Consider the following 25,843-nt stretch of genomic DNA (forward strand, 5'->3'; position numbering starts at 1 on the left):
ACTTATGCCTCTAAGCTGGTCTGCAACTTCATTGCCTCCATGGTTGAAGAAAGAGCTCTTCTGATGTCTGCTTCATCATGACTTCGAGCATATCGTGTGGCCTAGCCAGCCGGCCCGGTCCCCGGGCCACGGGTTTGGCTGTCACTCGATATCCTAGAGTCTTGAGTCTGGGTGGGTTGAAGTAGACATTGTCATTTAAAATAACATGCTTACGTTGTTCTGTATGAATTACCCGTGTGTCATGTATGTTGTATTAATTTATTTTAAAATTTGTATTTTTGGGAAATTTATCCCGGAATTTCAATGTAATAAGGATCAATAAAGAATTGAATTGAATTGTCACCTAATACACATGCCATCAGAGGACGCGGAGCCGTATATGACAGCTATGCTATTATAAATTGCTAATCTCACGAAACCTGCATACTCCTAATATCAAACATATTTTCTAAAACGTTTGAATATTGAAATTATATGTTTACACATTTTTATATAGACCGCTTGTAGCCGCCGATGAAATTCACGCCGGCCCTACTCAGACCGTAGATAGCTTCGTCATTCCACTAGCATCGCCATGACAGGGTCTGACTTTTATATCAGACTTCCAAATCGTGTATACATCTGCCATTTAACCGAATAATCTGATTTACTTATCATTTCTATTTATGCCTGCCGCTCCTGATATAATCATACATCCTTTACTATTACAATACGTCTTCTCATGATATTCAATGCAATATAACATTCCGACGTTCAAATAGAGGTCATTATATAATCACAGGGAGCCATTCTACATCTTTATCAATAATATTTTGCCAAACAGCTTGTATGTGTACACATAAACCTGTGACGTTTTGCACATCGATTTACGGTTGTCGTTTGTAAAATGACGCTGAATGGTTAGCATTGTTTAGGTTTCATAATGGTAACGTTTTATAAGGCGTCAAAAAATCTCCATCAAATCACACTGATTGGGCAAACCAAAATTACTGAAATTTTAAATACTGATCTGAATTGGCTGGAAATTTGGAATGAAGTTTATAATAAACATATTGATGGATGATTTAGTGATATTCATTGGAAATTACTACATAATACTCTTGCTACAGCTTCAAAATTAGTACTTTGGAAAATTAAACTGATCCAAATTGTAAAGTTTGTGGACGCGCGGCTACAAATGACCACGTAGTATATTCATGGACAGTAGCACAGCAATTATATTCACGTATACAGCCAATCTTTCAACGCATACTAAATGCACCTATAAATATCACTCAAGACATCGTCTAACAGGAATTACTAACACAATAGAAAAATATTTTTTCAAACGCACACTCCCAAACTATCATTTATTTCTCACACAATCCATTTTGTACTAAAATCATTACAATCTAGAACAAGGCTCTGGACATATCAACACTATAATTTATTTCAAAAACTCACTAATAGATCGGCCTAAACCAAGAAATCATGCTTCAACAAAACCTTCATATTTGGAGTCTTAACAATGTACTTACACATCTGGATGCAAGCGGACTGAGTGCAGTAAACAGAACCACAATCGATACCATTAGCGTAGTCTATTAATTAATCCCAACGCCATCTTCTTTTATTAGTTACACCTACATACCCTGACTTTGACACTTGAGGTATGTTCTGATTTCTATCGAATCAGAATGACGGTCTATCAATACGCATAGAACTGTCAGACCACTTTTGTTTTATATCACCACATACGCATTAGTTTACTGTTTCTGATGTTTTGAATGTAAACTCAGTCTCATTGCCGCGATAGCTGGAAAGCTGCCTCCGTTTTTGGCTTCAGGATAGCAAGCTCAGTCTATCTGCGCGCAATGGTGAGTGGAAAGTTGCCTCTTAACATCAGTCTCATTAAAAACTACCAAAAACCTAATCGTGACATTGTAAATAAAACTCGATGAAGACTGTATATACGTTAGTGTACAAATATGCATTCAATATTCACGTGCCTGTGCCACTTTCGTACTGACGGTCTATCAATGCACAAAAAACTGTCCGTTTGATTGCGACGCATCCACGGACCTAACTATGCACTGCATATTAGAAACACAAAACTGCTCCCCATGTAAAAACCTTTACTTAGGCAAACTCAGCACCAGATGTGAAGTACCGATTGCGCACCCCTTGACGGAGAAACCCATCCTCATCGGAGCTGCACCGTCGATGTCATAAGCTACACTTCGGATACCACGGACCATACTCTCATCTGGAAAATTTGTGTTTCGAAATGTGCTTCCTTTCTATCTAGTCAACACGCGGGACAATCAACTTAGAGGACTTTCTACATCAACATCTACCCGAGAAAAAAACTACAATAAACTATCGGACTATTTACACGTGGAAAACGACCAAAAAATATAAAATGGACCGAATGATCTTCAACCTTCAACCTGTAATATAGCTATTTCCAAAATTTCGATGTTTTAAATAAGCCAGCCAGAAAAATTCACCCCAATCAGTTGCTTGCAAGTTCAGACCATGGTTGGAAGATTTTTTGAATGAACCGGAACCGAATTTCCCAATTATGTGCTTCGATTTAAACAAAAAAAATGGAAACTCGACCGCCCATCACACAACTATATCTCTACGATTTCCGATTTCAAAATCAAACCCCCTATTTCGCTCCCGGCAGGTGTGGTGGGTCTGTAAGGGACACTTAATAAAAAAATCAAACGAAATTTACCAACCAAATAAATAACAGGGACAATCCCTATTTTAAGATTTTAAAAAAGCTACAGTCAAACCAGCATAACCCTTTTGGTGTATGATGAGATGGGCTCGTCATATAACTGACATCTGATGTGCATACGATAAGCTCAACTTGTCGACCGACTAATCGTCACCAGCGATAAGATCGCTCAGTATCTAGAATGCTAGATATTCGGCGAAAACATCGCCGATAATCGGCAGCAAATTGTCTAGTGGGCGGCTACTAGCGACGCATTGCTTCGAATCCAATTAAAAACAGTCAATCCAATTAAAAACAGCAAATCAGCGCCAAAAAAGAAATCATGTACATTCACGGCCTATCCTAGCTTGCCAGGGTTAGATTGCCACCCGTCGGGGCGCTCACGTCAACACAAACCCGGGCCACAACTCTTCATAACAATATTACATAGCCCAAGATTTCTTGGGCAGACAGGTTAACGCTCAATGCCCACCAGTCTATATATCTAGCCAAACAGATGCATTGTTTTTTCCGGCAGGTTTGTTCTATATGAGTACCACGCATCTGATTGGTCGACTGAAATATAGACTCTGGTAGATGCTGTCCGGCCAAGAAATTGGCAATGTAACAGACCATATGGAGGGTTTGCAGCCAGGGTTTGTGTTTGCATGATTACGCGATTACAATTTGTGCCACCAAGAGCTAACAGGTAGTTACTCTCAGGATCATTCTATAAGGATCAACACAGTTGACTCTAAAATGCAGAAGCTTTTGCGGAAAAATTTATGTTAAAGATCGAATGCAGCCTAAATCAATGTCAGATGTTAGTTTTCATAGATTGTTTCGCTAATACTTATGCTAACTTGTTTGCACCGAAAAATTTGGCATAGCATTTTTAGACTCAATTGAAAGTTATTACTTTCTCTGAGCGCAGCAAGCTTTATCCTATGAGAGTAGCTTGTACTCAACATAGGTAGATGGCATTGCACTGATATCATTGGGAGGGCTACTTTTGGTGGATGGAAAATTAACCATCACCGCATTTACTTGCGCATATTAATTTTTATCCCCTGGAAGCTTCATCTCAATGCAGTAAATTTTCTATAAAGCAACATCATTCATTGCTTGGAAATTGCACAAAAAAGCAGTAGATTTTCAAAATGTTCTTGGGGATTTTCTGTCATGAAATATGCCCATTTTTATAAGTTGTACTACCCTAAACAGGGGTCCCTGTCCCCACTTATGGTCCACATTGCAAGAAATTGGTCTGTAAAACAGACAAATTAGCAAAATTTCCTGAGCCCCTTATTTTTGCTTCACGCCCGCGGCGATCGTAATGTCTGGCCCACCACTAACACCCCCTGAAAAATCCTGTGTCCGGGCCTTCTACTTGTGCACCAAGTTTGAAAAAAATTTCTCGAGTAATTAAGAGCTATCGCACCAACGCTCTTTTCCAATGCGGCCCCCTGATGGCCAAAATTTAAACTTAAGCAACCTGAATTTAAAAAGGAATGTACATTGACCTCGGACCATTTCCTACCTGTGTACCAAGTTTGAGAAAAAATATCTCAAGAAATAAAAGGTCTATTGCGCTAACATCATTTTCAAATGCGGCCTCCTGTTCAAACTTCAGCAACCTTATTTCATGTTCAACAAAATTTGGCAAATTTTGAAAGTAGGTGAATGACTTCAGTAGTTATAGATGTTTATAATCATGTGGCAGCGGCAGACGGACATGTCAAAATCTATATGCCCAGACTAACATCCAGTGGGGGCATAAAAATCAATGGAAAGTATGCCACAGTCAACTGCAGATTTCTCAATTGCCTACGCATTTCAAATTTGATTTGGAGATTTGTTTTTACACAAGGATTCACTTAAACATATCAACATAATTAGAAAAGACCGAACGCTTCCTTGATAAACACAGCACTTTTCCCCTTAACAAAGATTACAGCTAAAATCGATATCAAAGTATCATTAGTCATTGGATGATTTGAAAATCAACCTAGACAATTTGAGAACAAAGCCTAAAAGTTCTCAATCACACAAACAAATTTTTCCTTTCGTTCTTCCAGTGAAAATTACAGCAGTATTTACAGGGCACTTAGTAAATACATTTAAGAACCTAATCATTATTCCATGAGACGAAGAAACCATAAATTTCACATGCACATAATAATGAAAAAGTTCCATAAGCCGATGTCGGAGATTGTGGGTTTTATTACAAAGTATGTCATCAATGAAATAATGAAGGCTGTCAAAAAAAGAACAGCACAAAACTATTTACCTAAATACCGAACAAGCCTTTGTCAGTGTGAATTGAAATTTATATACCACCACTGAAACATTCAAACAAGTTTTTGTTTACGATACAGCACCCGGCGTTACCCATGAATTGAATAAAAAAGCTTTCTACTCAGAACCCAGTAAAAAGTCTCTTACCGAAAAAATCCCTGTGAGCAGTATTCAGAAACACCAGTCTAGTTGAAAACTGAAGAGTTTAGTTGTACATAAGTTGTAAGTAGAAGATTTGTTAAGAATTTTCACATGCAGGTTTAATCTTAATGTGGGAAAATGTGTGTTCATAAATTTACAGAGATTGGGTTCAGTAGTACAAATAGTAGTACAAAGTAGTACAAACCAGGCTAAATCCATTTTGGTGTTTTAACTGATTCAACGAAATTAAGACTAGCCTTAAACATAGGTAACGATCGATAACGCAGGCGTCCTAACGAATAAAAGGATGAACAAATTTGTTGGGCAGGGTTCGAATTTCACGATAGCAATTGACAGCTTTTGGAAAAGATGAATTAGTTGTATAATATGATAACAATTTAATTACAATAGCTGTTGATTTGTTTGTACAGACGGCTACCAAATACTGTCCATTAAATTTCATTGACATTGACAATTTCAATCACCGACACCAGATTTTTTCGGATCAAAATTCTGTAACTAAAAGTTCGTCACTAAATAGAAAGTTCCAGTGGCTGATGCTAGCACAAAACTCTATTTCCTATGGAACGCGATAAATGAAAAAAATATGAGCGCTGCAGAGACTTATGTTTTTTGCAACGTTATAGCGTCCCGACATAAGAATCTATATTTCGACAGTGACGTAATACTTATATGCATAGGCGACGATGTAAGTTTTTGCATAAGCAGCGCTCATATTTTTTCATTTATCGCGTTTCACAATTTCTGTACAGTGCTGCCACCTAACAAAGAGAACTTTATCTGCTATGAACCTGAAATTTGATCTGAATTATAAAACTTCCAATACATGAAGGCCCTATATTCATTCCTTAAGTAGTTTCTAACTTAATTGTTACACGTATTCATCAATTGAATTAATTTCAATCACATGTGATTATGAATTATGACCCAACTCTAATAATTCGATTTTTAATGTTTAACTTTGACAAATTTTATTGACAATATTATGATTGATATGAAGTCATGTAACCAAATAACATTGAATCTCATATATGATTAGTTTTCAATGTTCATAGAACACATCACCAGGTATTGTTTTCAAAATGGGCACTTTTGACTAGACTTGCTGTGGATCACTTCCGCCATCCATAACAAGTCTAAAAGTAACTTATAAGGTTTTGGGATATAGGCACTTTGGAAGCAATGTTTTATTGCTGCGGCCAAAAGCCGATTTTGGACAGATTCTTAATATTGTAATGGCGAATTGACTTAATTTCTTCAAAAACGTGGTATTCAAAGAAAAAAAAAACGTCATTCAGTACATTATTGCCGCGGCTTTACTAAATAGTATAAATTAGTCCTAAAAAGTAGTAGTGAATAAGGTATAAAAATGGTTCAAGTTAAGTGTCTGTAAGCAGCCACATTATCTAACATCTTCCAACATTAAATTGCAGAGTATGATTCATTAAAGTTGATTTAAAAGCCTTATTATATCATGTGTTGTACAGGACAAGTGTTGTACAGGACAAAATTATTTAGCAGTTAGCGGATACCCCATGGTAACCATGATGATTTTGACTATCAGAATTGTAAGATATACTCATATACTAAGAAGAAATTAGATTCATTAAGCAAATGGGTCACTTTTATCTCTGGAAATTTAAATAAATTGCCCATGGGCAAAGTGTGGTTTACCATGAAAGCTAGAGGTTGTTTGGAGTAAGGGGCATTGCTTGAAAAATCTTTTTAATTCGAGACTTCAAAGTTCTAGAAGTTTATAGTGTATCTTATCTTTCTTAAAGAATTATTTTGTAGTCAAATAAGACCAAAGATAAACATTTGTTTATGATCTACGTCCAAAATTTCGTAGGGTAAAGGTAGGAGCGGCATTGGAAACTATTTTATATTTTCAAAAAAACATTTTTCACAATATGAAAAAATATTCAAATAAAATTCATATGTCACATATCAGAGGGTGGCTGAATATTGAGTCTTGGAAACGAAACCTCTTCCAATGTGTGGCCGCGGAACACCGGGGCTTAGTATTAGATCGTTTTAAATCCTGGAATTTACCACTAAAACACCGGGGCGTAGCATTAGATCGTTTTAAATCCTGGAATTTACCACTACAATCAGACCTCGACCTATACCTATAGGTTGCTGCTTAGTATTTTCAGGTCACAAGAAATTACAATTTATTACAAATTCTATCAAACAAAACACAGCGCTCATCTGCTACGACGATTATTCAGCCTGTTATCATACCAAAAGTGCACGCGCCAAGCAGTGTTACAGCATCACCATATAGTAGTCTGTATGAGTGTGTGTTTGCGTGTGCTACGAGCAATAATGCTTGTAGGTGTGTGCATCAGTCTAATGTTAGCGCTCCCGGGCACGTGGAGGCTTTGTGTAGTGAACGTTCGCTTCACTTCAATCTCAATCAACACAATCACCGGGTATTAAAATGAAACAATACCTATGGCGATATGTGAAATAATCATATTCTCACCAGCAATGAGCATTTAAATTCTCACATACATGGCACCCAGGAAGAAAGACACTCAATATTTGGATGGATATATAAAAGCTGTGGGTACTGGAGTGTGTAATGGGTAGTGTAGTGTGATCTGTGTGCATTTGTGGCCAGCACACAGATCACATTGTTCAATGGGGTTTGGTCCAGGACTCGCGAGATTTTCAACAACACGGAAGTAACGTGTAATAAATGAAATTGCATGACTACCTACCACCCCTCGTTATATTTGGAAAACTAAACGTTGGCACTGACTAAAAATTAGTAATTACATTTTAGAAATGGCCAGAATTTTAACTTAGGTTCTATCTCATTTTTATTTTACAATTGCGATTCGTATAATTTTTCTATAAACGGCCGTTAAGGCTTCATGTTTCGTCTGCAATTCACTGCAAATAGTTACGCAACTATGCACATTTCAGTGTTTTTGGCAGCTGAACACTCAATCGCACTCGAAAATTGAGAGAGTGGCCATGTTTGTGCTTGCCGCTTCGCGTAAATCCCGCGCGGTGGCGCAACCGCGCGGAGTGGGGCCGATACGTCTAGTCCATTATGAAACGTTCGCCATTAATGGCTTTCCCATAATTATTTTAGTAGCCCAGGAATTCCCCGTATATCCCAAAAACAGCCAATCACATTTGCTCGTAGAGACGCCCCCAATTGAGGTCATTGCATTTTATACGCAAGAGCTTAGAATTTTCCCGCCAAAAACAGTTTTTCGTCGAATCTAAACAAAGTTGACCATGTCATCGATGGAGGTTCGTCATGTCTTCAATCGCATTGATTATAAATTGTTTAACCCGAGAACCAATGAAAAAAATGCTCACATAAAAAACGTACCGCGATTTTACATGAATTGGCTCGATGCCAACCTCATACTGCTGAGAAAGGTAAACCAAAAAGGTAGTTCTTGATATATTTAGTCATTAGACACATATAGATATTATATAAAATAACATTGAAACTTCATTCAATTCCAATCATAAAGGCCCTAACCCTATAGTGCCCAGTGACGCATTTCACAAGTATTTTTCAGGATATGACTTTGGTAGGAGAAATTTCACATTTCTGATTGCATAGAGAACTTAACATGTTTAGAATCCTGACATATAGGGCATTTGTTAATATTTGACACCTTAATTGGCTGTCTATAGCAAATTTAATTTTTCACAAATCTAGGGTACTTTCAGGAGAATCGCCCCTGTCAGCTTTTCATAAAATGGCAAATGATGCATTCTGTGGGTTGAATTTTTCCAAATACACTCCCAGCTCGATAGACTAGTCAATCCCAGGCTAATAATTTACAGAATTCAATCATGCTTTCATAAGTAGCACAGACAGCGACTGGAGCTGGCAGGAACAAATACCTCAGATAAATCTTTTCCCTTGGTCTTATTGATTTGAATGCGGAATAGAATTGAATTTTCTGAAATTTGCTCAATAAAACAAAATTGAATTGGATTTGCTGTTTAACCTTGTTCAATAAAGTAAAATTGAATTGGATTTGGTTTTTTTTTCAGAATAAAATTTGATTGAATTTGCAGTTTGAGCACATGGCTAATTAGCATATAAAGGTCATCCATCCAATTGAGAAAAAGCTATTTTTCCGGACTTTGCACAATTGCCAATGATATTTTCTGTAGTGCAAATAAAAATATTCCTCTCAAAAACCAAATCAACTAAAGATTTCACAGAAATTGATATTGAAATACCATTTTAGATCTTAAAATAAAACCCGGAAGTAAAACAGTAGACGATGCCGCGAGTTCACGTGAACACCTGCTGATCTCTGCGGCTAAGCCAATCATAGAGGAGTCTTTGCTTTCCGATTGGCTTTTTAAAACAGATATTTTTCCGATCAGATTTTCGCGAAACAAAGCTCATATAAATTTTAACGAGGCCCCTCTTCAAAATTCCGCTTCATAGGGGTTGGAGAATGGATAATGCTCTAATGAATGATTTGTATGAATATATGCTCAGTTGCACAGTCAAAGAGCCTTTACTCTGGAAACCATGTCATTTAAATTCGCTCCATTTGTATAGTAATAGGCTCAGCCTACAGCTCGCCTAAAAATTCTCTCTGAAAATGTGAGTCACCAGTGATCTTGTACCATGTAGCGAAGCTGTGGTATGAAAGTCACTGGTGACTGTGTACCATGTAACGAAAGGGTTTATGTAAAACGATTATTGTTTTATCCTATCTAAAATCATTCTTTTGAGCGTGCTGATCACACAGAGTACATCTGTTTTAATTGATTTGAAAATTCTTAGAATTTAAAATAGATTTCTGTGTCCAGACTATGATAAACTAGTGATCAAAAATTACCTTAACAAATAACAGGGATTCTTAGTATAAATTTCCGAGTAAAATACTCAAAGCTACATCTTAGAGGCCAAGTGATAACTATCCGTTTCAAACAGGTGTGTGAATGAGCACTGACTTTATCCGCTCTAAATTTGGCTTGTTTCAGGTACAGACCGATTTATAAGTCTAACTAGCAGTACTACGAACGTGGCTAGTATCAGCATACATAACCAAAACAGGCTTACTGAGCACCAAATCATGTGTGAACCCAACTAGATCTGTAAACGCTATATTAAACGCAAACAGTAAATGTACTTCCCAAGCCCAGAATCTCATTTGAATGCTTATGTCTCTATGGTGTATTCATGTCTGATGCTTTCAAGCATCTATTTTGTTGACCAAGATGTTTAAGTGAGGATAAGAATATCTTCTTATCTTTACAGATGGCTGGAAGGTTGAATTTGACTAAATTGGCAACAAAGGTCAGCTTTGCGAGTAAGTTTCATTATAAGGTTTAAGTAGAGATAGGACTTTGATGTTGTGGCTTAGAGGCTAGCCAGCTGTGACACGATGGATACTGACAAAACTAAGCAGAAATGCGATCATAGCCCAGTACGGAAGCGTCCTGGGGACATATCTAAGTTAAATAAGAGTTAAATATGATTTTTGGAGGTTTATTCCGAGTTACAAACTCGTTTTCTCAGTTGAATGTGATTTTTGAGGTTAATTCCGAGATTGTAACTCGGAATAAACTAGATTTCTCTGATGCGATTTTTGGAGGTTTATTCCGAGTTTGTTACTCATTGGAATAAACCTCCAAAAATCGCATTTAATTGAGAAAACAAGTTTATTCCGAGTAAAAAACTATGTTTAGAGAGAAACTTTACAATAGATTGTGGTAACAAAATATGCATACGTAGGTACCGATATAAATAGATAAATTATATATTATTCAATATTTAACTCCCCCTGGTGGCAAGAACTAAGAATTAGGTGATTCCAATTCCAAGTGAGATGTATCTTACCACAGTGCTCATGACCATCAAATATCATGACTATAAGTTAAAACCTCATGATATTTTCCTCAAAAAACTTTTTTTCCACCTAGGAATGAATACTGATGACACTAAGATGGCCGCCAATTGCGTGGTAATAAGCTGATCAAAAAATTGTTTGCATGTTTTAAAATGCCCTTTCCACAGAATACCCATCACAAATTTCAATGACAAAAATCAGTAGGAAGCTACAGGAGTCCGAAGTCAGGCCAAAATTGACATTTTTTGGTGCAAAAAAGGACACAGGGCGGCCATCTGGAGTCCGATCACCCCAATTTTTCTCATGCCCATGAGCCCATGGGGCATACTAATATATACGAAAGATCAAGATAATTGATCAAAGTGTCTTGAAAATTTCTCTCGAAAACTTGAAAAATCTGTAAAAAGTGCTGATTTTGGCAAACAACAATGGCTGCCCATTGGCCATCTTGATTCTGACTGGACAAGTTTTTGGGCTGAAAATGTGTCTAGGGTAGATACATGTGTAAACCAAATACGAAGGCATTACATTCAAGCCTCTTTAAAACTTCCCAAAATAACTGGATTGCGTCTACGCATGGACGAAAAGTGAACGCAATAGGCTGCTGGGACTTAAGTCCCAAGTGGGCTAAAAATTAAGGCTGCTGGTCCATTTATTCAGTGCGCAGCAGTGTTTAGCTCATGCGCAATTGATTTTTTCAACTGCTGGGAAATCCCTTGATATCTATACTATTGGGGCGTGCACCGTAAACTGTTTATAAATAATAATTATTCTATTAAGGTATCAGTACTCTAGTTTGAGTGACATGAAGTTTAGTCTGACTGACTGTTTATGTAATTATTGATATGCGGTTAATCAATTGTTCATAGGGGTGCTTGACTTTTACAAGGGCACTTTTCTTTTCTAGGGGCGACCGGCCCCTCAAAAACCCCACATGGAGAACATTGCTACTTTGGGGATACTTAGGGTAACCAAGTATGTCTATCATGGACCTGGAAAGTATTTTCTGATTAAGATACTTACTGTATATCTGATGATAGGGGTAAATATGATCCACAGCAATGCATACCACAAATTGACATCGGACCATTCAACATAAATATATGGAATCCAAACCTGTAACAAGAACCAAAATTCTTAACAAAAACATGGATTTCCCTAAATTAACATGATGGTGGATGTTTAATCCAGTAGGCCTATCAAAATTAAACATCAGGACCCAGTTCCACAGTCGTGAGTTAGGGTTAACCCTGAGTTAAAGTTAGTTCATTTTCAATGAGTTAACCCAGAGTCAAATCTTAACTCAGAATTGTGGAACTGGGCCCTGTACATGTACACTAGAGTTTAAGCATTTAAAATTCATAAAGATTTCATTATAGGCCTACTCCTTATTCTTAAGATTTAGAATATGCGCGCTTGTCATTAATGTTTACCACGGCGGTGAGCAGTTGCCATATAGAATCATTTGCAGTTTCCTGGAAAACAGCAGGCCCTAGGCCTATCGATCAGAGTCATTCTTAAAGTTTGTCTAAGACTCATTTGAAATCAAGTAAGGTAGACTATGAATTGTCACAGAGTGAAAATCACCACGGCACTGTACTACTTTGCTTAATCTAAAATTTTGATCATATTTCCTATATGTCGCATCCCAGGGACCTGCCACATACTGGTACTTGCCAATGAGGCCAAGACAACGTAGGGGCGGGGATAGTTCAATTGATTTGAGTGAATTCTGAATGGCAGAGTGAACAGCATTTTTAGGAGCATAAATACCATTGAAAAATTTGATTATATATGGCAGATAATAGGTGTAGCAGCACATAATGTGAAATCTATTTCCAACAAACCGGGTTAAGACAATAGATTTATTGGAGTCCTGTTCAAGAACAAGAAAATTAAATATTTCGTTACAAAATTGTCAAGTTAAGACCTAGCCAGTTACAATACTAGGTTTTTGCTAAACTTATTTACCCAGTAGCCAGTTATTGAAACAATATGATTTTGTAGTTGAAACTTTTTTTCTGAGGATTGACTTTCCATCATACATGGTACATACCTACATGTACATGTACACACATGGCTTGGGCTTTTTCAGTATGATTTCCTGATGTTTGCTTTCCGAGTGATGCTAGTTCATAGCCTATTTGAGGCTCTTAGGTTCTTTGTCTTTTTTTCAAATAGATTAGATGGCCAACTTGCTCATAGATGAAAGGCAAAGGGTGTTTGATGACGTTGATGTAGTGCCTTGAGTAGTTGTACTCGTAGTGCATATACGATGCCTCATACGCCATCTATACATTAAAGGTCATATATTTAACTTATAGTTATAACTCGGATTTCACAGTAATAATCAACCTATAGTATAGGCTATGCATTATTGAGTGAGGACGTTTTGACTGACGAAAGTGAGGACGTTTTGATCCGACACCGTAAAAACGCCTCAAGCCTATCGCCAAACCCCGGCCTGTGTGTGGTTTACAGCACCCAGACGGGTAAAAGTGCAGATCCGCACCTCTCCGCGTAAACGGTTCAATCAATTACGTTAAAATCATTGTTTGAGATTCAAAATGTCGTCAGCAATTCAGTACATTTCCATTGGTTAATTTTGTTCAGTAGAAAGATTTTAGCCTGGATTCTGTCACTCTGCAGATTATCAATCACGAGAGGTGCGGATCTGCACTTTCGCCCCCAGACGACCATCATTGCATGGCTTACCTTGCTAAAGTCCATTCTTTCATAAACCTCGCAGCAGCCTTTTTTTGGGCTGTCCATTCAATGGGTCTAATTTGAATTTTTGTAGCATGAAAATGAAGAGGACAGATACAGATATAGTAGGCTAGTACCTAGCCGTCGTTCTATCTACTAACAAACGGTTGTAGGGAACCGGTAACAACGACTGGTATTGAGACTACAGATATAGATTTTCCAGATCAATGGACTGACATGGACCGCCGTGTACGCGTGGTTTGGCGCCATGCATGTTGTTTACCAATGTTGCGTCAGTTTTCAATCCCTTACACTCATTTTCGATTAACGTTCTTATTTATAGCCTTGTACCTTAACACTATGATTCCTAATTTATTTCTATACTTATAATGCTACCATTTCATAAGTAAAGATGTCTAAACTGGACATTTAGCGGCAGTGTGGAAGGCCCATTTCGATAGTACATATATTCGTTGCCAAGAAACAACATGGCGCCCGCGTCGCTAAATCAGTGAATATTCGAATCGAAACATCAAAATAAAAGAAAATCTAAGGCCGAGATTTGAAATTGAAAATTCCTGAAGACTTGTAGAGAAATTGATGCAAAATCTCACCCATCATACCGATTTAGATAGATAGGTCTAGAGAGATTCGTTCGTAACAATGAGTAGCAAATTGACCGTGAAACAGTCGAAAAAAGATCGACCAAAATCTTCAGGTAGGCCACGTACCCACAGCACACACGCACACAACATAGGGGCTTGTAAACTGGCTTGGATTTTATTTCCGTGTTGTTGATTATTTCGCAAGAATGCTGCTAAATTTGAACTGCAAATGAATTCAAAATACCTTGGCGTTGACATTGTTTTTTAGGTCCTAACATCTACTAAAAATAAATAAAGTTCTGGTAAAAAATTGGACCTTAAACTTAAAGGTCTTCAGGCAGTCGCAACGCCTTACTATATGAAAATAGCAAGGTATGAAACAGCTTTGCTTTTGCCAATGACCGTATTGATGCAGTGAAACCGGTGTGCATGAGCAGCAATTTTCCGAGCCATGAGCTGTCAACCAAAGAACATAGGGGGCGGATCTAGAGAGTGAATTGGGTGGCTAACCACCCGTCTAGTCTGAATACCGGTTGTTGTTACCGGTTCCCTACAACGTCTGACGCTAAAGTATCATATAGAGGTTAACTCTATTCAGATGATTTTAAAGTTTTCCGCCCCGCTATTAGTCTGAATACCAGTCGTTGTTACGGTTCCGTACAACGTCTGACGCTAAAGTATCATATAGAGGTTAACTCCTGTTAATTGCAATGCAACAACTGATTTTAGTGTCAAATCAAACCTTTGTACCTCCAACTTTAATCTCCAACTTTAATCCTGGATCGCGCGAGAACAAATATGTTCGTATAAGATCCGTACTATGAACGTTTAACATGAGACTGCGCATATAGTAGAATTTAAAAAAAAACATATACAGGTTAATGAACACTCGCGATAATATAAAATGTTACAGTCCATACTGATCAGCACTATTTACACGCGTATCGGATATCGAAATCCTAGTTACCGTATGATGGCTCATATTTGAGGGGATGGTTTTCCCAGAGCCGGCTAAGTTCTCTTTTGAAACAGTTACTGTCGGATGAAAGTACAATACGTGCGGGCAGCCTGTTCCACTCGTCAATAGGCCTATATCTAATTGTGAACGAGTTAATCCTGATGTTAAGTCTATTGCAGCGAGGTTTAGTTAATTTGAGGGGATGTCCGCGGGTGTTATAGCGATTATTGTTGAGTTTGAATAACGGTTTCTTAGTTCGACTTTCACGAGCAAGCGTGTCTAAGTGCAAGATGAGAAATCTTTTCACATTGACTTTTGTAGCGTTTCTGATCGGCCTAACTCCTACTGTTTGTTAGATTAAGAAGATTAAATAAGATTGTTGCTTCGCTGTCATTCGGAATCAGTCCAGTAGCGCTGCGACTCTGTATTAGCTTATATGCCTATGACGCCGTATATACGTATTTCCAGCCATTCCGCTTAGCCGTTTATGTCCGGTAAACAGTCGTTTTCTCGATCAAAATTAACTGAATCTGTGTCGACAAATTCCTAAAACCTGTAGGCCTACCATGACAAATTGTAAATTATGATGACAAATGTGTGAGAAATGACCTGCTCAGCTTCCCCAAGTCATTTCATTGAAATTATCAACACCTCATCCTGGCCGTTAGTCAGTAACCTGACTGGTTTAGTTTCACGATCGGATATTTTCACAAACCACATGGTATAAGCCCATCCGATTATAAAAAGCTTACCACCAACGATTAGGTAACTAACTACCTGGCAGTGGCACTATGACTGATGATGGCTAATGAAATAGTCTTTAGCCGAAACGTTCCGCGGAAATAATATCAACACAAGGTATTTCTGTGACATTTTGAATTTTACTTGCAGTCAAATTTAGCGCCATAAATAATTTTGATCTTGTGTAATTTTAGTGCCATTCTCGCAAGATTATCAACAACAAGGAAATAAAATCCAAGTTAGTTAACAAGCCTCTGTGGGTCTGCTTTTTCTAGGGCCTTGTTGGCTTGTCTTCGTTATTTTTAGCCTACCTGGGACTTTGGTCTCGGTGGCTTATTGTGTTCAATTTTTGTCCGTCCGTAGGTCGGAATCCAGTTATTTTGGGAAGTTTTGAAGACGCTCCAATGTAATGTCTTGATATTTGGTTCATGTATCGCTGGACACATCTACAGCCCAAACTGGCCCGGTCAGAATCAAGATGGCCGAGTGGTGGCCATAGTTCGTTTGTCGAAATCAGCACTTTTTCTGGTCGGTTCATGTAGTGAACGACCACTTTGTTATCCTGTTCAAATGACGTCACGAGTCTCCTAGGTCAGTCAAACTCGTACAGTTCAGTTTTCTCCATAACAACATAGCCTAATGTCTACACTTTTGGCAGTATACACCTTATTTGTACTATTGAATGATAGATCAAGTTTATTGCGCTGTCCAATACTTCCGTCATTTGATGTAAAAAATTGACAGAATTCCTTGAAAGATTATGGCTAGACTATGGCACATATATTGATGGCACGGCACTGCTATGTCGAGTGCGCTGACGTGATTATGGAAAACCCACGCTCTGATTGGTGGTTTAGGGAATGCCCACGCTTTTGACGTAATTATGAGAAACCACGCTATGTTTGGTTGTTACTAGTCAAAGTGCTGAAATGATCAGTTCGACAAGTGTAGTCGCTTATATTAGCTAATCGCTTTCAAGAAGGCAGTTTTTCTATCCTGACATGGATTTCATTAAACTTTGCCGATTAGTTTGTCTGATATGTAAGAGGCTAACATGCGCACCACCGATGTCATGAGGAAGCTGTTCTTACTATCATCACTGAATGCTGACTGCGTGCATACAAACGGCGCACTGTACATAGTAGACACAAGGTGCTTGCGCTGATGTGCGCCACTACCTATACGAATGTATTATCTTGCTGCTGTGAGTTGATGAAATAAACAAAATAATGTAAGAATATCATCGGGAAGTGATTTTGATTTTAGGCCATCCGTACACTGAGCCTATATATTACTATACAAATGGAGCGAATTTAATTTACCATGGTTTCCAGATAAAAGGTTTTTTCACTGTGTAACCTGGGCATATATATTCATGATACAAATTGTGCATTCAAGCGTGCTGAATTTTGAGAAAGGGTTTCGTTAAAATTTACATCAGGTTTTTCTCGCAAAATCTGAAAAGTGGTCAGGTTTTAAAATTCAATCAGAAAGCATTGTCTCCTCTATGATTGGCTTAGCCGCAGAAGTCATCAGGTGTTAACGTGATTCCGTGGCATCGACAACTGTTTTATTTGCGAGTTTAATTTTAAGATTCAAAATTGTATTTCACGATCGATTCCTGTGATACACCATTAGTCAATTTGGTTTTTGAGAGGAAGTTTAATTTGAACGGCTGAATCCTTGACAATTGTTCGGGAAAAATAGCTTTTTCTCAAATCGGATATATGACCTTGATATGCAAATTAGCCATGTGCACGAATTGCAAATTCAATAAAATTTTATTCTGCAAAAAAATGCTAAATCCAAATCAATTTTGCTTTATTGAGCAAAAAATTCAAATTCTTCGAATTCCATTTTATTTTATTCTACATTCAAATGTATTCACTAGACAATTGGTTAAGATTGATCTGAGGTATTCGTTCGTGCCAGCCCCAGTGTCTCTGTTAGTACTGTTATACTTGTTAGGCTAAAACACAGCCAGTCTAATGAAAACTTTGTCATTCAAACCTACCAGGGCAGGAGAACCGACCACATGTTTGAAGTTTTCTAGTAACACATTTTTGAAGTTTTCGAAGAAAATTTTGAAGATGCTTTAATCAATTATCTTGATCTTTCTGTATAACCCAAGGGCCCATCAGCAAAAGAAAGATTTGCCTAGGACAACAAATTAAACTTACATATTGCTTTTACGAATTAAAGGACTATGTTTACCACGCACGCAACTTCCATAATCTTCAAAGCGATGAAGGCAGTCAGTAGGCCTATAGAGAGAAGAAGCGTGGCAGCCAGAGTGCCTCATTCTTGAATTGTTGGGCCTGCTTAGAGGTCGGGCACAACCCAGTTCATGTTTGAAAAACCATAGGTCTAAACATGGAAACCCGATTTCGGGTAGGCCTCACGTATGCAGTGATGTTGCACGCTTTTCAAGACCACATTAACACATTTTGTATACTGTTTTTAAGTCTATTTTTAAGACTTAATTAAAATTGGTTCAAAATTTAAGAGTAACGTTTGAACATCTCTGCGATAAGTGTTGCAAATCGAAAGCACGAAAATCAGCGGTTGGGCGAGCAGAGAGTTATCATGGCAGATTTTTGATGAATGCCCTCATTTTTGTGGGCTGGGGCGTGAGAAAATTTGTTTAGTATTGCTGGGCTCAATGAATGAGCTACTAGCACGTGCCCATTTATTGTACTATACGTGTTGTCTTAAACTAAAGAGGAAATTATATTTGTCTCAATTTTACGGGCAAATCTGTTGAAGTAGGCCTATAGATTTATTTCAATATAATAGCCCTCTAGACAAATAGGCTATAGGTGTGGGTGGATCATGTTTCATTTGCTGAATAGAGAAATGTGAGTTTTGGGCTTTGATCTCATTAATTAGACAGGCTTGTTGGAAGCAATTTTTGATTGCCGCCAATTGCTAATTTTTTAGATATTCTAATATATTGCTGCTGTGAATTTACTTCAATTTCTTCAAAAACTTGGTATTATACTGCTAGATGTAATGATATTGCCATAGGCCTATCAATCGCAATTCTTCTGAAAAAAGTATTGCGCAATAATTTCTGCTGCCCTTGTGTTCAGAAACTGTAAATAACTGAGAAAATGTTCATTTCAGCAGGTCGCAGAGAATCACGGGAAATTTCTCAAATATTCGGTAGTGCAATGCAAAGCATTCATTTATTTCTTTTGTTTAAATGAATTTATGCTCTAATCCTTTATTAGAGGCACATTTGTGGAGAACTAACTGACTAACTGATTAAACTGATTGCATTGTTTAGACTGATTTTTAAACAAGTTGCTCAATCCCAAATGTTTTTGTCAAATCTAAGCAGCTACTATAAATGTAATTAGATGTCACAGAGCTGCTGTCATCTTCAATCTTACTGCATCAATTTTTTGGGGATATTTCTCTTAAACTTTTGAGCATACAGTGGTCATACCTCAACTTGGTCCTCAATGATGATCAGTAAAACTGTGCAGTAGTCCTATGAATAACCATCGCTATTTTAAAATGTATTGAAGGATTACCAATAAATCTTCTATAACTCATTTGAATCAGAGAAGAGTTCATTTTATAAACTAAATCAATTTTAAAAATATGTTTCCATGCCTACCATTAAGAATTACGGTCATCCCTCGATTTAGCTGCCAACCTTCCCGATTTTGGCGGTAAATCTGGGTTTAGGTCAAGTCAATCAAATACCGACTATATCTGCTTAGGAAGATGTATCTGTTGTGATGATTTATGGCTGAGTAATTATTATTTAATTAAATGAAATCTATATTAAAAACAACCTTTCAAAAACCTTTTACTCAACAAATATTTGGGCACATCACGAAAACAGGGCTAGATGTAGGAATCGTGTCACATGCAACATTTATGGTACATACTGCGATTTTAATCACAAATCGATTTGTAAATACATATTGCTATTGCACGCTTGCTCCTTGATATATCGCCAGAAATCATCGTCTTATTCCATCACACGAAAAAAAAATGGTCAGCTGCGTTAATCCTTAGGCCTAAAGAATGGTTCTGAAAAAGAATTTGTAAATTTGCTCTTGTTTTGCACAAATTGTAACCACTGGATATACAGAGCTGATGATTTGTCATTAGGAGGGAGATAGATGTTGGAATTGATATGGAAAGTTCCGTCCATCAGTCTTAGCCGTTTAAAAGTACTGGGAGAAAATGAGCAAAATTTCAATGAATTTTTCCCCATTCTATTAATTGGTGCTTGACCTTGTTTCTCAATGATGACATCCTAGTGACAACTCTTCAGGAGGGCATCACCAGTGTCATCCTTATCAAGAATTGTTCTGCTATGTGCTAGTGAGTCATAGGGAAAACCCATGTATATCATCAAATAAAGATGCTTACTACACACACAGTGCACCATGATTTCATTGTTATCAGCTGTTAACACGTTATTTCAAATCCTAGAACAAATCGATTTTTGTGCTCAAAAGTAAAATGTACTCAATTGATCCTACTGGACCCATGGTCCTTTATTTCTTTTGCGATAGATCATCATTTTTCCTAGAATGGTCACATGCCTCCTATTTGTCTTTCCTTTCAGAGCTATCGGTGCCATTTAAAAAAATATGTTTAATTACCTTACTGGAGGACCATTTGTATAGGATTGTACTAGGAGATAATGTTGGCCGTGGCGGTACGCTTGGGGCGGTTAATCAGGGTTTTTCCTGTACATTTGGATATGAATGTTCTGTTTTTCATGGAATCCTTGCAGTAGGTGAGGTTGGTGGTGAATCAGGGGCATAAAATCGAGATATGGCTGTTTTTTCAAATCATCAAAATCATGGTTCGTCGGCATGGAAACACAATTGTTAGAATTTCAAAAATGGCTGATCGATCTTTTCTGCATGAGAAAATGAAGACTTTTAGGCAATGCTTCAATACAGTGTAAAATGGAGAAAAAAAAGTTAGTTTATTCAGACTGTACAGTTTCGCTGGTCGTATTAATACCAATTTAGGTAGGCCTATATGTGAAAAGAAAAAAATCGATATCACACGAACATACCGGGTAGATAGACATTAACCTTGAAGTGGTAATCAAAATCTTGCATTAAACTTCATTTAATAAAGCAGTTTCACCTTATTGTCTAAACAAAATGTGCCTCAAGTAAAGTTCTGAATGGTTCTTTTATATATTAACACTGGGTTGCCCAATATCTACGGAGCATAGATCTATGGTTGCGTGCATTTGAATTATCAACCATTAGTAGTATAAGCTTGAGCCATGGATTTGGGGAGCTCCATGGGTTTTGGGTGCCCTAGATTTTGACGTTACCGCATATTCAAATCTATTCTCTTTTTTATCGTATTGTTGGTTAAAACTTGACTATGGAGTTACAATATCTTGTAGGCTTGCGTTTCAGGAAATTGACTAATGTCAGGTCGTATTTGACACAAGCTTTCTTGTCTGTTTATGACCATATCATCAGAGAGTCGAGTCTCAATCAAGTGATCGACTGTGATGATTTTTTGATAAGGAAACTGATATCGGTGGCCATTGATGGGGTGACATTAATTTTAGCCCCAAAAAGGCTAATGCGTTCACTTTTTGAAAAGTTTTGGAAATGCCTTTGATTTGTATATTTTATGAATGTATCATACCATGCATCTGGAGCCCAAAGATTGGCCCGATCAGAATCAAGATGACTGACAGGTAGCCATAATTTTCAGCCAAATCAGGACTTAAAGCTCATTTTTAACCCACTCAGGTGCAAATACCTAGTGCAATTTGGTAAACTGTTTATCTACTGTATATAGATCTATGGGATCTAGTTTCATTGGGAAGTTTGAGAAAAATGCATGGCCAAAATTTCCCTTAATAAGATCGTTCATTGGAAATGTGCGGTCCCCAAAATAAGAAAAATGATTTTGATAATTTATTTTCTTTTATAGCGCAGTACTATAGAATAATTACTTCAGGTTTACAATGTTAACACAATATTATCAAGTCAATGAATGACACAGAAATATTGGAATAGTTAAAAAAGCACAATGATAATAAGGAAATGGGAAAAAGTTTATATCAATAACAAGATTTGTTTTAAGATTTGATCCGTGTAAGATTAGATTTAATCTTATCTGGAATTGCATTCCAAAGACTTGGACCAGCAATCTTAATACCTTTCACCAAAATTGCGGTTTGATGTTGGCTTTACTAGAGGTAAGACATTATCCCATTCGCTGCGCATAACGTTTATCAGTGACACCTGTTTGTGAGACCTCATTCACCTATCAACTATTAGCAGTGAATACATGCATGTAAGACTATCTAGAGCTATTTTATTTCACTTATTAACTACAGATGGCGCCTGTGGCTGGTAACTGGCGCTGTTAGCCGGCTAGGCACATTGTCAGACAAAGACAAAATTTGATGAAATTGCTTCTGGAAAGCATGTGATTATTGCAAAAACTATCTTCTTATATAATAATACCGAATTGTCGTACTGACTGCTCCGTCATTACTGGACGTATCGCCTTTTCCTGGTGGTAGATCTCAACATGTTTTATCGCTTGGGCGTGGTTTCTGATGGAAATGTAGTCTGGAATTTATGTTGTGGGCCATTTACCAAATTTTTCGTAGTCTCTCCTACTGTTCACAGAGGGCGTATGGGTCTGCTGGCATACCCACTGACCTGAGTTGTCAGTTGATACAATACGAGTTACTGTTGCCTTTATGTACGGGCTGCCGGGTCACTAAGCAGTTTTTCAAATGTAACGGATGATAGTAAATAAAAAAGCAATTAACCCACTTACTTTAACCTATGAGGCACTGCTGCCGGTTCAAAGCAACAAACTCAACAACCACAGATCTTACACAGAGTGATTGTATTAGGCTGAGGCGTTAGCGTGTGTGACTAGCCAGGGTTCCTACAAATCAGTCATTCCAGAATTCAAGGACTTTTCAAGGAGAAAATTTCAAATTTTACGGAGTGTTTGCATCACTTTCATATATCAATTACTGTCAACTACTAAAATCAGGACTGTTTTTCTCAGTAAACCATTTAATTCGGTGGAATCTGTGTAAATACTCGGCCTAGAGCCAAAAAAATTGCCAATTTCTCAAAATTCAAGGAGTTTTCAAGGACTTTTGGGCGCTTTGCTCAAATTCAAGGATATTCAAGGACCTTGAAAAATATTGTTCCTTTAGAAGGAGTTTTCAAGGAATCAAGGAGTTGTAGGACCCCAGTAAACGTTTTTGTGGTTTATCTGGTACCAGCTGTACCCACAGGTTGAGATCTTCAGTACCGTGTATAATTCATACATTATGAAATGATCATATCGGTACTTTACATATTTCTTTGCTATCTATAGTTCTGTTATAACAGGCTTCCATGGGAAGATGAAATTTTCAGTAAGTGATTAAGGGACCGAGTACTCGGCTACAGGTCAAGTCGGTCCGAGATCCCATTGTCTCAACGAGCATGGGTGATTACAAAATACTCCTACTCAATTCACAAAAAAGTTGAAAGTGGTATGTTTAAAAATCACCCGTGGTTTCCACGGGCTATTCATACATCATGAAATGATCATACCAGTACTTAACATGTTTGTTTGGTATCTTTAGTTCTGTTTCGAGTGGGTTCAAATCTTCAGTACTGCGTACAATTCATACATTATGAAATGATCATATGGGTACTTTACATAGGCCTATTTGTTTCTATCTATAGTTCTATTACCTTGGGCCTCCATGGTACAAGAAATTTTCAGTATGTGATTAGGGGCCCCAGTATCCTAGGGCACAGGTCAAGTCGGTCCCGAGATCCCATATGGTCTCTATAGCCTCAGACACACTGGGCGATTTCTTCGGCCGACGAATTCAGTGGAGGTCGCCATTTTGCTATCACGTGAACCGTCGAAGAGCCGTGATTGGCTGGTTAATACTCTCGAGGTGACTGAGGTGACTGATCGGCGTACCCGGACACACTGGGTGATTCTCTCAGAATACAACACGTTGGATTCGGGCGATTTTGTCGGCCGGCTAAATCGTCGAAGGCGATTGCCCGGACACACTGGGCGATTTTAATGGCGATTTCATCGGGCGACGAGATCAGCCGACGAAATCGCCCAGTGTCGCCCGCTTATGGGCACGGGTGATCACACCACATAATAGGCCACTTTAAAATGCTCCTACTCAATTCGTATGCAATGAACTAGTAAGAAGTTCTGTATGTTTAAAAATCACCCGTGGTTTCCACAGGCTTTCCACTAGTTATAATGAATAGTTCTTTGTGGTCTTAGTTATGACATTATTGTGATAATCATGTTATGAAGAAACTCATTCATCCAAACTGAAATTTATTGTAAATGAATTGAATAAGCATTTCAACTAAAGAAGAGAAAATTGAATTAACTGAAGACACTTTTCGAGATGACGAGTACTGTAAGAGCCAACAAGTAAGGAGTTTGCGTAATCCAGACCAGAACTGACTGAAGAGTAACTGTTTTATAGTGTGAATACGGTAATTTGTGAGTGTATGTAATAATCCACCTGGTAGGGTCTTAGCTAGGAATAAATTTAGCTTGTCAAAAAATTATAGGCCTATCACCTTAGAATTGCTGGTCGTGGGACATAAATGTGCTGGAGCGGGGAAATTTGCTTTTTTAGCCATTTACATGCATTCTTAACAATTTTGGCTATGATTTTTTCATTGATTTCCAGTACAATATTATCAATAGATTGTATCCAACAATTTACTAATGATTCCACTCAAACAATATTGGGAGGGGCCGAGAGTATTGATGTAGACATCCAGTTGTAAATATTTTGGCTGGCGATTTATCATTTGGCAGGTGACGACGATTGTGCCTGCTATTGATCAAAATACCAAAAGGCTGTAAGGAAATAAATTATTTCCAGTTATTTTCAGCACATATAACATCCCTCTAGGGTTTATCACCTCAAGGAAAATTTGGTTGATCAGAAACAAGATCTGAGTTCTTAGGCCTCTAGCTTGAGACACTGGAAGATGAGTTTAATCACTATCCGGTGCGACATTACTTAACACCAGTGAAATGCCACGGATTAATGGTGATGATGGTAAAAAGAATGTTAGCTATATGTTCATGAGATCTCAAAATTTCACTGAGAAGAAGTAACTCAGAGCTGCCAACGCATTTTTTATTGTTCTATAATTTCTATAGTTTTCCCGTTATCCCAGGAAACATTATCACTGGTTTTTAAACTATTGGCTTAAAACAGTCGGCAATTTTTTGGTAGCGTTAAGGAATAAGTAATCGATATATATTTTGCATGAACGATATAATAAGGCAAGTGAACATTGTGGCGCTAGCAGTCAGTACTTAATTTTCCCACACATTAAGTAAGTTAGATTTCCTGAATATTTTCTGTGAATTTAACGAAACTTTCATTCAAGATGCATCTCTCTCCTCCTCGGCGCAAGATAAGTGCTTGATTTGATTAAGGTTAAAAATCTTAGATCTTTGCCTAGCCTGGAAAATGGGAACCTCTGTCCCTAGAAATTAATACTTGATATTTTAGGTCTTGGCAGCTCTGCAAACTCATCATCGAAATATATTGGTACTTTCAGCCACTTCAAACCATTCCAAAGCACTCTTTGTTTTCTAGGCCCCCTACATGTTCTTCAAATTATAATATCAGCTTCATGGCACATGGGCCTCTTGTATTTATTTGACATTAAATACACATGTATCATAGAAATCAGATGCTACTTTGCATGGCAAAACTCTTATTTCTGATTATGAAGCATTTATCTTTGTCCTTTGGACCTGTGCCTACATATATTCA

The 25,843-nt window shown here is 37.6% G+C and overlaps 3 protein-coding genes across 12 annotated transcripts in view; 2 read left to right on the plus strand and 1 right to left on the minus strand.

Moving 5' to 3' along the window:
- LOC141910734 (uncharacterized) overlaps window positions 1-13,985 on the minus strand; it is a 51,487-nt gene extending 37,502 nt beyond the window's left edge. For 2 of the 3 annotated variants that reach the window (XM_074801480.1, XM_074801481.1), the window contains exons 1-2: window positions 13,735-13,985; window positions 12,043-12,135 (exon numbers count right to left, since the gene is read on the minus strand). In XM_074801480.1, coding sequence (XP_074657581.1) covers window positions 12,043-12,135; window positions 13,735-13,791 — 150 coding nt within the window. In that variant the 5' untranslated portion in view covers window positions 13,792-13,985. Of the gene's footprint in view, window positions 1-1,517; window positions 1,659-12,042; window positions 12,136-13,734 lie in introns of those variants that run through there. The other variant, XM_074801482.1, reaches the window with a different exon arrangement.
- Window positions 1-25,843, plus strand: part of LOC141910735 (uncharacterized) — a 284,387-nt gene that overhangs the window by 3,184 nt on the left and 255,360 nt on the right. The window lies entirely within an intron of this gene.
- The window catches only part of LOC141910731 (MYCBP-associated protein-like), a 63,401-nt gene continuing 42,757 nt past the window's right edge, over window positions 5,200-25,843 (plus strand). For 6 of the 8 annotated variants that reach the window (XM_074801470.1, XM_074801473.1, XM_074801472.1 and 3 more), the window contains exon 1: window positions 14,212-14,443. In XM_074801470.1, the coding sequence (XP_074657571.1) occupies window positions 14,389-14,443 (55 nt within the window). In that variant the 5' untranslated portion in view covers window positions 14,212-14,388. Of the gene's footprint in view, window positions 5,228-10,427; window positions 10,480-13,998; window positions 14,018-14,211; window positions 14,444-25,843 lie in introns of those variants that run through there. The other 2 variants (XM_074801471.1, XM_074801475.1) reach the window with 2 other exon arrangements.

Source organism: Tubulanus polymorphus, chromosome 9 (assembly GCF_964204645.1).
Source record: "Tubulanus polymorphus chromosome 9, tnTubPoly1.2, whole genome shotgun sequence".
Lineage (NCBI taxonomy): Eukaryota > Metazoa > Nemertea > Palaeonemertea > Tubulaniformes > Tubulanidae > Tubulanus > Tubulanus polymorphus.